Source organism: Sinocyclocheilus anshuiensis, unplaced genomic scaffold (assembly GCF_001515605.1).
Source record: "Sinocyclocheilus anshuiensis isolate Anshui unplaced genomic scaffold, SAMN03320099.WGS_v1.1 scaffold84, whole genome shotgun sequence".
Taxonomy (NCBI): Eukaryota; Metazoa; Chordata; class Actinopteri; order Cypriniformes; family Cyprinidae; genus Sinocyclocheilus; species Sinocyclocheilus anshuiensis.
Window position 1 is genome coordinate 446,929 of NW_015557076.1, and position 15,478 is coordinate 462,406.

General features: G+C 39.1%; 1 protein-coding gene across 1 annotated transcript in view; it reads left to right on the plus strand.

Moving 5' to 3' along the window:
- Window positions 1-12,050, plus strand: part of LOC107676783 (gamma-aminobutyric acid type A receptor subunit beta2) — a 49,024-nt gene extending 36,974 nt beyond the window's left edge. The window contains exons 7-10 of the mRNA XM_016471464.1: window positions 2,513-2,665; window positions 7,967-8,211; window positions 8,560-8,700; window positions 10,350-12,050. Of these exons, the coding sequence (XP_016326950.1) occupies window positions 2,513-2,665; window positions 7,967-8,211; window positions 8,560-8,700; window positions 10,350-10,694 (884 nt within the window). The 3' untranslated portion in view covers window positions 10,695-12,050. The remainder of the gene's footprint in view (window positions 1-2,512; window positions 2,666-7,966; window positions 8,212-8,559; window positions 8,701-10,349) is intronic.
- The last annotated feature ends 3,428 nt before the right edge of the window (window positions 12,051-15,478 follow it).

Consider the following 15,478-nt stretch of genomic DNA (forward strand, 5'->3'; position numbering starts at 1 on the left):
AGCTTCATCTTTCAAAATAAATGTAAAGACAGTATATAATGTCATTAGTTTTACCATCAGTTCAAGCCCGAATGGGGAACAGACACAGTAATGATGCAGTACACAAGCCGCGGTTAAGACAGCTGACTCTACTTTGATGTGACGCTGTCTCTCTCTCTCTCTCGCGCTCTCTCTCACACACACGTGCGCACACACACACACACACACACACACACACGATGCGCAAAACTCCGCATTTGAACAGTCAATAGCAAATACTTAAACTAGTAACAAAACATACTTACAGTCGCTGATTCAGAAGCGCCAGATTGTCATAGCAAAGTCAGAATTACCTCCTCTCCTAGGTTCACGAAACGGTCGTCCATAAAATGCATTGCTGTTCTGTTGTAAGTGATCTTAAAGATTCCTAAATGCATCTACTTTCGGAAGGCCAAATAAAGTGCTTTTGCTTTCGCCTAGAAACACACAGCGTCTCCCTGACATGCTGCTTCAACACTAACTGCAGTTACTGAAACCACGCCTTCTTTCTTTGCATGATCATTTTGGCGCATTATGCAAATGTTCCCACATAGTGACCTAGATATGTGGGGGCGTGTTAGAACGAGCCGTTTTAGGGGGGTGTGGCAGAGTCTTAACTTTGATAAAGAATATCTCTTTGGTTTTGAGACTTTAGTCTTTGCAACTTCAGGGATCTTATCTATTCACGAACAGCTTGTAACACTCCAAAGAGAAAGGAAAACTTGAAATCGCATCATATGACCCCTTTAAAATAACATCAATCAAAATAAAACATTTACTAAAAAAAGATAAAGCATTTATTTGTTTTCCTGCATGTCATGTGACTATTAGCCAACATCAGAGAACCGAGAATCATTGCATTACATGTAAATAAGAAATAATGTGAATTTGCGCATTTTAATGTTTAAAAGACAAAAGCCTTATTAAAAGCCTTATTTTTATGAATCAAAAATGAATGTGTTCATCAGTATAGTTGATGCAATGTTGAAATGTTGAGAAAACACTTCTTTAAATTGAAATGATTTCTGTAAATCCAGTGGTCAAATGCTGTGTGGCCTCTCAATTTTCTGTCCCGGACTAAAATGCATGTCTGGCCTGTTTTAACTAAAAGAAACTTGCACTTATTTATCTTAAAATATGCCACTGTTTCGTCTCAAGATGCACATCAGTAATGTTATTTTCTAAGACCCGTTTATAAAAAAATACTTAAATTGAACTATGGCCTAATCCTGGCTTAAGCTTTTGCATGAATAATATGTAATCATGTAATCTATAAAAAGTAACTGTAATCTGATTACAAGTATTCTAAAATGTAATATCATCTAATTACAAGTACGTAATTTTTGGAATCTGATTACATATTCCAGATTACATGTTATCAGTTACTACCCAGCACTGATTTTTATGAACTACATTCAAAGCCTTCAAGTGCAACAGCGATTATACACACATCTGTGAGCACACAGAAGACCGATATACGGCGATAAGCCTGGTATGAGCCCTACACTTTATCCACAAAATCATCACAAGCTGAAATGCTGTGGTGCAGACGTTATTGCAGACATAAATAGTTACAGTGTCCTTTTGCTAAACCTTGAAGCAATGTATGCGATGAGTAGCATGTGAGTAAGTGCACATAATTTGTGTTTTTCTCCAGTCTTATTATCATCACTGGTCTGCCTTTCAGGAACAGATAAAGTCACGCAGTCTGGCTGTCTGACTCTACCCACACTCTCAGACACGACGCTTATTATTGCGACCTGTTCTGCCACCAAATATATATTTGAGGTGGCCTGTGTGTTTACTAGAGATGGACCAATGCATTGAATGATCAAATTAAAATGATCAGCAATCTGCAATACAAGACAAAGACTGATGCTAAACAACAGTTTATTGATAATCAATTAGGTACACTACCGTTCAAAAGTTTGGGGTCAGTCCAGTTTTTTTTATCGCATTAAATTGATTAAAGGATGCATTAAATTGATAAAAAGTGAAGACATTTATTACTGTACAAATTATTTCTATATCAAAAAATGTAGTTATTTTAAATATTCTACGTTTCAAAGAAACCTGAAAAAAATTATGTATCACAAAAATATTAAGCAACACGACTGTTTTCAATAATCAAAAATGTTTCTTGAGGAGCACATCGGCATATTATAATGATTTCTGAAGGATCATGTGACACTGAAGACTGGAGTAATGATGCTGAAAATTCAGCTTTGATCACAGAAATAAATTACAGTTTAACAGATATTCACATAGAAAACAGTTATTTTGAATTGCATAATATTTGACTCTTTTTACCATGTTTTTGATCAAATAAATGCAGCCCCGTTGAGCAGAAAATGCTTCTTTTGCCATCATTTAAAAATTTTACAGACCCCAAACTTTCTATGGTATGACTACTGCAGTTTCCAAAATGGTATAATCCCTGGATGTTACTAGAGAGCATAAATGAAACTGTCCTTCTTTGTCTTTTTTGGACCAGGTTCTTATCCACGGCTGTCTCTGAGTTTCAAACTCAAGAGGAACATCGGTTACTTCATCCTGCAGACCTACATGCCCTCAATCCTGATCACCATCCTGTCCTGGGTATCCTTCTGGATCAACTACGATGCTTCTGCTGCCCGCGTGGCTTTAGGTGGGACATCTAATCATCTGATGTGTGTTATTGTTGGTTTGTTGGACTTATGATGAACACTTTATACTGTATCTCTGTTTTGTGTGCTCAGGGATCAGCTGAGTGATTTCCGGTACTTGTTTTACAGGCTCTTTTCTGTTTGCCTCTCTTTGCAGTTGAGTAATACATCAGTGACTGTGATTTTGCCAAGATGAGTTTCTGTATCAACATCCTTGTTGGTCATGGAACAACATTCCTATATTGTGGTGCAGTGATGACATAATTTTGTTGGCCAACCTGGAAGTTAACGTCACCCTGGTTCCCTTGACAAAAACCCAATAGGAATACTAATTCCTGCAGCACTCTATTAACAAATCTGATTTTAGGTTCCATTTATAGTCAGATTTGAGATATTCCTACTCAATATCTCAGATTTCCACCTGTAGATGTGCTCCACATTCGAAAGATGACGTATAGAGAAACAAGAAATCAGCACTACGATTAGCTTTGCAGGTGTTCAGAGTCTCCTGCCAACCAAATTGCAGAGAATAAGTGGTGATACACATTAATTTTGCAGGTGTAAGAGTTTCAACAGGATCTTATAATGCTGGCGCTTCAACTCATTGATTCATTGCATTTGCTGAAACGTGATTACATCCCCCAGGTGTTTCCAAGTTTCCAAGTTGGAAGTCCAATAGTCTCGCTTAGCCAGACTTTTAATTGAGGCCATAGGGTTCGGGATCTGTAGCCAGTTGGCCAAGGACAGCCCACTTTAGTACGAAGAGGCGGTCTGACTGACATGTAAAGCGACCAATAACAGTTCATTTGTTCAACGTCAGCTCTAATTTTTCATTGCATGGCTTTAGTAAATCCTAACAACACCAAAAGAGGCTTTGTGCTGGCGCAAGCTGTTAGTAAATCGGTCACACTACACTTTTCGTTCCACTGACTTCCATTCATACGCATGTGAATGTGGGAGAGCGGTTTAAGTTTGGTGAACTCTGACCCGCGAATTCGTATCAAACTGTGTGACCAACAGCAGATCGATACGTCAGAGCATGACCTCGTAGCTGAATTAAAAGAACAGAAATGTAAAACTGCAGCGCTGCAGGAAAGTGGAGTATTTATTACTGTATTTGTGATGTGTTGAATTTAAGTTGCTGAATAAAAGATGCTCTCAGAGCGAGACATCATATCACCACTGTTGCAGAAAGTTTGCATCCTCAAAGTCTAGTGTGACTGCGACTTAAGACTGGTTTGAGCTGGTTTAAGATGGGCATGAGCTAGTTATAAGCTGGTTTAAGCTGGGCATGTGCTGGTTATAAGCTGGTTTTGAGCTGGTTTAAGCTGGGCATGTGCTGGTCCTAAGCAATTAGCACCTGCTCATAACCAGCTTAAACCAGCTCATGACCAACTAAGGACCAGCTTAAACCAGATCAAACCAGCTGCGATGCTTCAAAACATACCTAACCAGCATATGCGGTTTTTTCAACAGGGTACTGTCACTGCTGTAAATATCCTGTTATATATAATTAAAACAATTCTGATATATAATAATCTATAATAATTTATTTAATTTGAAACGGTTGCTGATGAATTTTCAAGAATCCATCAATCCAAATGTCATGGCACACAAATGGAACCATTACCTGAAGATGACCCTTTTATTCATTACACACAATTTTTAACACATTTGCAAGCTTAAAATAAAAGACCACCAAATTGAAATGCATTGTTTCTTTAATGTCAAATGTAATGTTAGCTTATTTGCAACTTTTTATTAACATCAACACTATATGTAGAAATGTATATTATAATATTTGTGTGGTTTTTCCAACACAATCTCATGGCAATTCACAACATTTTGGCAAATTGGTGGAATTTGTATATGAATTTGTATCTCATTCGTATGTATTTGTATGATGTGCTTATGCTTCACTGTTATGTTTAAGGATTGAGGTTTGGGGTGCACCTTCATGCTTACATTTCTTTTGTTTTCACACTGTTTACATTGTATGAAATTGCCATTGCATATAATAATTGTTTTCCTATGAGATTGGGTTGGTTTTTCCATTCATTATTTTTAAACATTTAAACTTCTATTTTAAACTTTAAGGCACTGGTATTTTAAATGGTCCTGTGATGTGACATATACATTTTAAAGTACCATTTATTTCAATTAATATGATAAAAAAAAAAAAAGACATTCAGAAACCAGTTTAAAAAAAAAAAGAGTATAGCTTGTCATACTGCAGGACAATTATTAAACAAAATTCATTCAAATTTATTTCATTAATTTCATAGATTAAGTCATTTCCAGTGTTGCTGATGTAGCTAACATTCGCATTTCTGTTGTTTTAGTAGAAAATGCAAGTATATCATTGGCAAGACTTCCAGATTCAGTGAATCAGGACCACCATGATGTATGGCCAAGTTCTCCACCATCAAGGCAGGGAGGAAGATCTTGTTAACCTCAACGTTGGAGGCATCCAGCACAAGGTGGAGCGCTGCGTTCTGCTCCGGTTCCCCAACACGCGTGTGGGTCAGTTAATCCAGTGCTGCAGCGATGCCGCCATCTTGGAACTCTGTGATGACTACAGCCCTGCTGAGCAGGAATACTACTTCGACAGAAGCCCGCAAGTCTTCCACTGTGTTCTGAACTTCTACCGTACAGGACACTTTCATGCTCTGGAGGAGCTGTGTGTGTTTTGCTTCAGTCAGGAGATCGAATACTGGGGCATTGGTGAACTGGATCTGGAGGCCTGCTGTCTCGATTGGTTCCTTGAGCGCAAACATGACCGGGAGCAGAATGCATGTGGCAGGTCTAGTAATGCCACGTCGTCTGGAGAGATCTCCGTTGTGGGGAGTGACCTGTGGAGGTTTGAGGGCACGTGGTGTTCAGATGTTCGCAAGTTCATGTGGCAAACTCTTGAAGATCCCAATCACTCCAAGTGTTCCAAAGGTGTAGCTGCGGTTTCCGTCCTGGTCATTTTGACCTCCATTGTGGCCATGTGTATTCACAGTATGCCTGAATTCAGGTATGCAACTGACAGTGAACATTCTGTTCTGGACTCTCTGGAGCTCATCTGTAACATTTTCTTCTCAGTGGAATTTGTTCTGCGAGTTGCAGCAGCACCGGTTATAAGCTGGTTTGAGCTGGTCATGTGCTGGTTTGAGCTGGTTTAAGATGGGCATGTGCTGGTTATAAGCTGGTTATGAGCTGGTTTAAGCTGGGCATGTGCTGGTTATAAGTTGGTTATGAGCTGGTTTAAGCTGGGCATGTGCTGGGCATGAGCTGGTTTAAGCTGGGCATGTGCTGGTTATGAGCTGGTTTAAGCTGGGCATGTGCTGGTCCTAAGCAACTAGCTCTTTCTCAGGACCAGCTCATAACCAGTTTATAACCAGCTCAGGACCAACTTAAACCAGCTCAAACCAGCTGCCATGCTTCAACATACCTAACCAGCATATGCTGGATTTTTCAACAGGGTCTACTGCAGTTTTCCATGTAGGATCAACAGAAGATGTTGATTCAGGAACATGTCTTGGCAAAATCAAGGTGACCTTAAAACATCTGTTCCCCACGAAAATAATTGCTCAGAGGTTGCTCTTTCATTGCTCAAGAGATGCGGTCCATTGCTCAGATGTTTCTCCTAATATTTGTCGCAGAAGACTGTAGAGAAATGTTTGAATGCATTTGTGTGGTTGTGCTTTCCTTTGGGCAGTACCTGCGTGTGCTCCAAAAGAGGAGGCTCAAATTGCAAATGAAATTGTATGATGCTTGGACTCAAGTGGGTCTTAAATCTGCCTCACTCCAGTGAAGAGTGCTCAGCTCCAAACTCTATTAGGAGTGCTCTGTAGCCTGTGCTGATCTGCATTGATATATTACTGCTGATTACGCTGACAAACTTTCCTCCGGTCGCTCTTTACTGATGTGTTTTATGTCCAGGGCCATGTTCCTGCCATTATGACAAAATGGCTTCTTGTGACGCTGATACTTCGGGGGGAGACGGTGGAGAATAGATCACTGATGATAGAGAGCCGGGCCTTTTGTGTTTGGGTGAACTTGTCAGAATGAATCTGTCTGCAGTGAGGGGCATGTGACAAAGAAACACATGTCTCAACCTTGCTGTATTGTTTAAACAGAAATGCAGCAGCTCTATTACAGACTTGATGTCTCGTTTTCTCTACATGGCTTCAAAATGATCGCTTGAGCTTTCTACACTGAACATGTTTGATATGCATGAGTGAATTTGACCGAACAGGGATGATGATGAACAAATTAAACATTTGGGAATATGGGAGAAATCCTGATGAATTGTTCTTTGACTAATTTGGCAGATGGTTAGAGGTGATTTTATAATATACATGCACCGTTCAAAAGATTTTTATGATGCATTTGAAAATAAATCAATACTTTTATGTAGTAAGGATGCATAAAATTGATCAAAAGTGACAGTAAATGCATTTATAATATTTCAAATTCTCTTTAAAATAAATGATTTTCTTTTGAACTTTCAAAGGAATCCTGAAAAATGTATCATTGTTTCCGCAAGAATATTAAGCAGCACAATTATTATATACTGATAATAATAAATCAACATATTGATTTCTGAAGGATCATGTGACACTGAAGACTGGAGTAACGATGCTGAAAATTCAGCAATTAATTGCATTTTAAAATATTAAAATAGAAAGCAGTTATTTTAAATTGTAATAATATTTCACAATATTACTGATTTTTCTGCATTTTTGATCAAATAAATGCAGCCTTGGTGAGCAAAAGAAGTCTCTCCTTCACTGCTTGTTTTGTGAATATCTTCAGTCAGATTGCTTAACAATAGCCTCAACAAGCTGTACATTTTAAGGTACGACTCATGTGATGAGAACTTTGTGAGGCGAGTTGTGTGAGAGCGAACAAACCTAAACCTAAACTCGAGTATTAACTTTCGTCATGTAACTCATCCCACAGCGTTCCTGCTACACTACTGCTCCCCGAAATGGTGCTTTTCTCCAAATCCATAACCCTAAGTAGGATATGAATAGCACATCTCTAGGTATATCTCAATGCTAGCGCTATAGCTCGCAGCACATCTTTTCGATTCGCATTTGCATTAGTGCATTGTGTTCAAGTTGATTGTTGTCAGAGTTTTCATCCTGGTTTCGAGTTAGAAGATGACACATGAATAACCTCTGTAATTGCTTCGTTGGCAGCTCCTACTCAGTGCTTGCTGGATAAATTACGTCTCACTTCTCTTGTTAAATAAAGCTGCATTTGACTTGAGCTGCACTTAATTATGCCTGAACGCTTTCTTTGAACTCCAGGTATCACCACCGTGCTGACCATGACCACCATTAATACTCACTTGCGAGAGACCCTTCCCAAGATTCCCTATGTGAAAGCCATAGACATGTACCTGATGTGCTGCTTTGTCTTTGTGTTCCTGGCGCTGCTGGAGTACGCCTTCGTCAATTACATCTTCTTCGGGAGAGGCCCTCAGCGGCAGAAGAAGGCGGCGGAAAAAGCCGCCATGGCCAACAATGAGAAACTCAGGCCCGACCCCAACAAGGTACTGCCGAGATTTCCACACACACACCTCACTCGTTTGTTGACAAAGGCCTCTGGTCAGTAGGAGGTCGGTTCTCTGAGGTAATATGTTATGTGCTTTCAGGGTCAGATTGTTAAAACACCGGATGCATAGCTGTATTTTTTCCACTGGCATAAGCTCACCAACCGCAACCTAATGGGCTTTTACCCTCAGAAACATGTGATGAAATATCCGGGAGATCGGCGCAGACTTTTGTTAGCTGTAAACAACAGACTCACGGCTGGCGGAGCCTCTAGGGCTTTCCTTCTAATCTCATTGAAAGAGTTGTGTCTCGACCTCTGTAACAGTGCTGATTTTGTATGCTTGCAGTGGTTGGTGGGAAGTGTAGTTCAGAGAGACGATGCTCTCTATGCCAGAATGAAACAGAGGGAAATTGACGGGTATGACTCGATGTGGGATCCGATCTTTGCCGAGGATGCAGCATTAGGACTAGGCGATCAAAGACTTAAGGTACTGAATATTTGACCCTAAGTCAAAAAAATGCAATGGCTCTGCATCGATAACCAACCCAAGCTCTTTCTGTGACTTTCTTTTCTATGACTTTCTGTTGTTGTTCCTTTAGAGTAATGATGGTAGCCATCATCATTTCCACCATTACGTTGCCCTGCCCTTTTTTCAGTTATCGTTTACACCCGAGCCTTTTTCCCAGACGCTCATTACTGTTTGATCGCCCAGCGTAGCATTTTGTGCAATGGACGCTTATTAGCTTAAAGACCCGTTCACACCACGGATGATAACTATAATTTGGCTTAATAATCATTCTAATTCTATGAGAATATATAGGGTAGTCCACACTACAACTATAACGATAACAACACAGAAGAAAAGTGTTGGGGGTGATGCATTACAAGTTACGTAATCAGATTACTTTTTTCAAGTAACTAGTAAAGTAACGAATTACTTTTAAATTTACAATGAGTAACTTTTTCAAGATATATTTTCAAAATACCTGAGCACTTCTATCAACCTGAGGCTTATTAATTTCACTTTTGGTGTGAAAGGGCCCTTACAGTTGCCAAAAAATATAACTTTTGGATGTTTTGTTATTAAAAAACTAATAATCAAGCTGACAAAAAGTAACGCAAAAGTAACCTAATGCATTACTTTCCATAAAAGCAATTCGTTACTTTTTTAATGGAGTAACTCAATATTGTAATGCATTACTTTTAAAGGTAACTTTCCCCAACACTGCAGAAGAAAGATATTGAATATAAACATTGAAAGCCAATCAGAAATGCAGATAAATGCATATGATATATTTTGAAAATTGGTAAAATTAAGCGATTAAATAAAAAGTATTAGTTTTGATAAAATCTCAAATTATATGAATATATATACTGATAAATCGCTGCATCACTAGTTACTGTAGCTTTGTTACAGTAACATTAGCAGTTAGCAAACCGCATTAGCAATGTTTACATCGCAAAGGCAGCTTTTGCAGGATAATTTTGATGATTAGTGAGCAGCTTAAGATGTAATAATGCTTAAAATGAACACTTGTAAAATGTAAAAGTAAAAAAGTATAGGGTTTTCGTGGAAAGTGAAAGCGGCCTTTCCTTATCTCCATCTCTGCAACCTGACTCCTCACTGTTGATCTAGACTTTTGCCTTCATATTTTTATTTGCATTTATTTGGCTGATTTATACGCAGACAGAATTTTAACCATGCCATGGTTGAAATTCGGAAATAATCCTGGATATTATTGCCTGCTGAAAAGCTTTACTCCACAGCTTACCATGAGTGCAGTATAACTATCGCTGACGATTCATTTACTATGGTTGCACTGCATTCATCATGGTTTTAAAGGGACAGTCCACTTCTTTTCAACATCTAGTTCATGAAATCCATCATTGTGCATCATTTCAACATATGCAAAAACAGCATTACCCTGCGGTCTGTGATTCAAAGAGAAGATGTTCAGTAAGCAAAGGCGGCTTCCAGTTACATCCAAAAAGAGTTTTGAAAATATCTTACCCACAGATCTCAGAAAAAATGCTGGTTTTGCAAATATAATGTATAGAGGGCTCTTCAATAATGCACCATTTGATGACAATGATTCTTAACTAGACCTGATCCTACAATGTTGCTTCTCTCTCCAGATGACCCCCGATGATATCCGGCTGCCCACGGTTGAGATGAAGAATGAAATGGGTCCGTCTGATCTTTCCCGGGGTCTGGGTGACCCGCGTAGCACCATGCTAGCCTACGACAGCTCCACCCTTCAGTACCGTCGAGCGGCCATGGCTCGGCAAAACTACGGCCACAGCGCGCTGGAGCGCCACGCCACCCAGAAGAAAAGCCGGCTCAGGAGACGGGCTTCCCAGCTCAAGGTCAACATCCCAGACCTGTCCGACGTCAACTCCATCGACAAGTGGTCGAGGATGATCTTCCCCACCGTGTTTTCCTTCTTCAACATAGTTTACTGGCTTTACTACGTGCATTAAAAGCATCCACAGAGCAGAACGGACCAAAAAAGAAAACAAAGAAGAGTAAAAAAGAGAATAAAACAATACACCTTTTGCTGATTTATTTCAAATATATAGCGTAAAGACTGAGGGAAGACAGTCAAAGTTAAAAAAATCAGGACGGACTCTTTTGTTTTTCGTTCTAAAGACATTGAGGAAACACATCGGCGGCAGAACCGGAGAAAAAACACGCAGTACAGGGCTTGCTCCAGAGTTTCAGTATACCACTTATATTTGTCATATGTAGATTACTCTGTGGATCAAATATTTATGCTTGTCTTTGCATATATTTTAAGGATTTGTTTTTTTGGGTTAGTCGTAGCCAACTGCATCCGAGAAAGCTTTACAAAAGGAGTCGGTCTTGAAAGTCTATTTTCCTAGAGTTAAGCTGTATATCAGATATCTTTTAAAAGCATGCTTTGGTTTGTTTTCTTTATCTCATGCAGAGAGCCGGAGCACAATGCATTTTCAGTTGACACTTTAAAGGTTCTTCTGTTCTTTCAAATGAGTTTGCAGGATGCAATGCAAAGACGCTGTCAGGAAGCCATACAGGGTATTTTCACAACAGGTCCTTTTACTATTGCTTTTGGTTTTTTGATGTTGGGCTAACAAGGAAACTCAGCCCTATTAAAACAACAGTTTTATCTGATGCAGGGGAAATACGAACAGGCTGGGCCACGACGAAGGACACATGGACCATTACCCTGGTGGTTGGACTGTGTCAACAGTACCTAGGCCGTGTAAATGCTAGACAGTCCTCATCTCTACACTGTATGAACTTTGTGTGGTGAGCCGCTGAGGGAGAAACGGCTGTTTAACATCTCTCAAGTGTCTCTCGACACGCAGGGGTATTGGATGAGGCCAGTTAGCCTCAACGGAGAAAGACGCAATATATCTGTAAACCATTAACACTATCGATAGATATAAGTTGAAAACTAGTAGCTGATATTACATCATGGTTAAAAAAAAAAGAAAAGAAACTTTGATTCAATAGTTATAATATCAGATGTTAATGTTATGGTTCATTATTTAAACGTATTTTTTGGTGTATTAGATTTCTTAATGTCGAAGACTTTGGTTGATGAAAAAAATCTTGCTTCTTAAAAATTGGGCGAAGGATCTGAATCTTTTTCAAAGGCCTCAAAGCGCACCAGTTGAATTTAAGCAAGAAACCGATCATTGCAACTCTGAAATTTATGGTTCTGTAACTATCACTTCAGTTCACTAACAATATGTGAAGGATCTGGATCATACAATCAAGGCATCTGTCAGGCAATTTTGTATAAAATCCTGTAAATTCTAATGATATTTCATAATGACCTGTAAATATATATATTGTGTAATGATTGTCAACAATAATGAAAATGTATCTAAATTAAATTATTAAAGCTTAATGAAGCTTATATCTCTTAAACCATTACCCCCGATGATATCCGGCTGACCACGGTTGAGATGAAGAATGAAATGGGTCCGTCTGATCTTTCCCGGGGTCTGGGTGACCCGCGTAGCACCATGCTAGCCTACGACAGCTCCACCCTTCAGTACCGTCGAGCGGCCATGGCTCGGCAAAACTACGGCCACAGCGCGCTGGAGCGCCACGCCACCCAGAAGAAAAGCCGGCTCAGGAGACGGGCTTCCCAGCTCAAGGTCAACATCCCAGACCTGTCCGACGTCAACTCCATCGACAAGTGGTCGAGGATGATCTTCCCCACCGTGTTTTCCTTCTTCAACATAGTTTACTGGCTTTACTACGTGCATTAAAAGCATCCACAGAGCAGAACGGACCAAAAAAGAAAACAAAGAAGAGTAAAAAAGAGAATAAAACAATACACCTTTTGCTGATTTATTTCAAATATATAGCGTAAAGACTGAGGGAAGACAGTCAAAGTTAAAAAAATCAGGACGGACTCTTTTGTTTTTCGTTCTAAAGACATTGAGGAAACACATCGGCGGCAGAACCGGAGAAAAAACACGCAGTACAGGGCTTGCTCCAGAGTTTCAGTATACCACTTATATTTGTCATATGTAGATTACTCTGTGGATCAAATATTTATGCTTGTCTTTGCATATATTTTAAGGATTTGTTTTTTTGGGTTAGTCGTAGCCAACTGCATCCGAGAAAGCTTTACAAAAGGAGTCGGTCTTGAAAGTCTATTTTCCTAGAGTTAAGCTGTATATCAGATATCTTTTAAAAGCATGCTTTGGTTTGTTTTCTTTATCTCATGCAGAGAGCCGGAGCACAATGCATTTTCAGTTGACACTTTAAAGGTTCTTCTGTTCTTTCAAATTAGTTTGCAGGATGCAATGCAAAGACGCTGTCAGGAAGCCATACAGGGTATTTTCACAACAGGTCCTTTTACTATTGCTTTTGGTTTTTTGATGTTGGGCTAACAAGGAAACTCAGCCCTATTAAAACAACAGTTTTATCTGATGCAGGGGAAATACGAACAGGCTGGGCCACGACGAAGGACACATGGACCATTACCCTGGTGGTTGGACTGTGTCAACAGTACCTAGGCCGTGTAAATGCTAGACAGTCCTCATCTCTACACTGTATGAACTTTGTGTGGTGAGCCGCTGAGGGAGAAACGGCTGTTTAACATCTCTCAAGTGTCTCTCGACACGCAGGGGTATTGGATGAGGCCAGTTAGCCTCAACGGAGAAAGACGCAATATATCTGTAAACCATTAACACTATCGATAGATATAAGTTGAAAACTAGTAGCTGATATTACATCATGGTTAAAAAAAAAAGAAAAGAAACTTTGATTCAATAGTTATAATATCAGATGTTAATGTTATGGTTCATTATTTAAACGTATTTTTTGGTGTATTAGATTTCTTAATGTCGAAGACTTTGGTTGATGAAAAAAATCTTGCTTCTTAAAAATTGGGTGAAGGATCTGAATCTTTTTCAAAGGCCTTAAAGCGCACCAGTTGAACTTAAGCAAGAAACCGATCATTGCTACTCTGAAAGTTATGGTAACTATCACTTCAGTTTACTAACAAGGATCTGGATCATACAATCAAGGCATCTGTCAGGCAATTTTGTATAAAATCCTGTAAATTATAATGATATTTCATAATGACCTGTAAATATATATATTGTGTAATGATTGTCAACAATAATGAAAATGTATCTAAATTAAATTATTAAAGCTTAATGAAGCTTATATCTCTTAAACCATTACCTTACAGATTTTTCCTTACAGTTTTACGGTGGCTTCAGTCAGAAAGGATCGAGTTGAAATAGTTTACTCAGGGCCGTAACCATAGACATTAAGGGGGACAATCGATACCAATAATTAGAAATGGCCAAATTGATCCCCCAATGTTGTAAATTCTTGCATTGATCTGCTGCCATGCCATTACGCTGCACTTTGTTTGTTATTATAATGACTAACATTATTAACGGGGTTAACGACACCAAGCTGCGGCAGACGGAGACACTGAAGAGGGACTTCAGGAGCCTGATCGAGACGGTGCGCCGCACATCGCCCGCGACGACGATCATCGTGTCAGGACCGCTAACAGGTTTAAAAGTTAAATTTTAGCCTGGTCTGACAGCACTCGTCACTGATAGAGATGGCAAGGGTTGCCAGGTTTTTCACAACAAAACAGGGTTAAAATACACCCTGATAGCTCACGTACATCTGCAAGACATATTTTTTAGAGTGTTTGCTCATCTGCAATACGTCTATAGGACATTTCCTATCAGATGTCAAATAGACGTTTAGAAGATGTCTTTAAGATCTTTATGATTTAGAATGAATGTAAAACTGACATCTTAAAGACGTCTATCAGATGTTTGTACACAGCAGATGCTTTCCAGATGAAGCGATCTTTAACAGACATCTTACAGATGTACATTTGCTATCTGGGCACGTTTTTTGTATTTTTTCAATTTCCCCTGGAACGCGATTGGGCTAATTTTGGCCGTGATTGGGCAAGTTTTGAGTAGCAGTTGAGCTGGTTTTATTACGCAGACCTGGCAACCCTGCGTCAGTTTTCACGTTGAAAGAGAGCGAGGTAAGGTGGAAGTAGCGAAACATGCAATATTCGACAACTGTTTTACTATAAAAATTGTTAAACGACCGATAGTAATATCCAGGGATGCAAAATACTCAAAATACATTTTTGCCTCAAATACGGCCATTTTGAATTGAAACTGTGGTATCATTTACGTGATTCGTGTTATTCTTGAATGTGACGATAAATGCAACGTTCTGCGTTTTTGTCATATCATTTGGAAATGTTCAAGACATGGTTATGGCCTAGTGTTTACTGCTAACTAGTTTACTAATACTGCACAGTAAATACTGTATACTGCCTACTATTTTTCAAAACAAGTAAAACATTGCAATGTTAAACATTTCAAAGCAGCACTATGCTTCATTGGGGTCACATGACCTCTTCACATTGAGTGGTGTCATCATTTAACATTTTTAATGTAATTATAATAAAATTTAAATAATTAAAATTAGGTTTTTTTCTTTCTTATTTTTTAAACGATTTTTATCGTACCATTTTTTGGCCATATTCCAAGTCTTCTGAAGTCACACAGAATAGCCTTGCTCTCCTTGGCGAGATGCTAGGATCACAATTGTAATTATTTCTGGTTCATTTATCGCACTAGTAATGGAAAGTCAAGTTGAGTGCTTTGCATTATGGGATACATTATTCTGTGAATTCATCGTGCTCTGCTGTACACATTTTGGCTGATGTAGGAGGTCATGGTCATTCTATGCATCCAGAACATGTTGT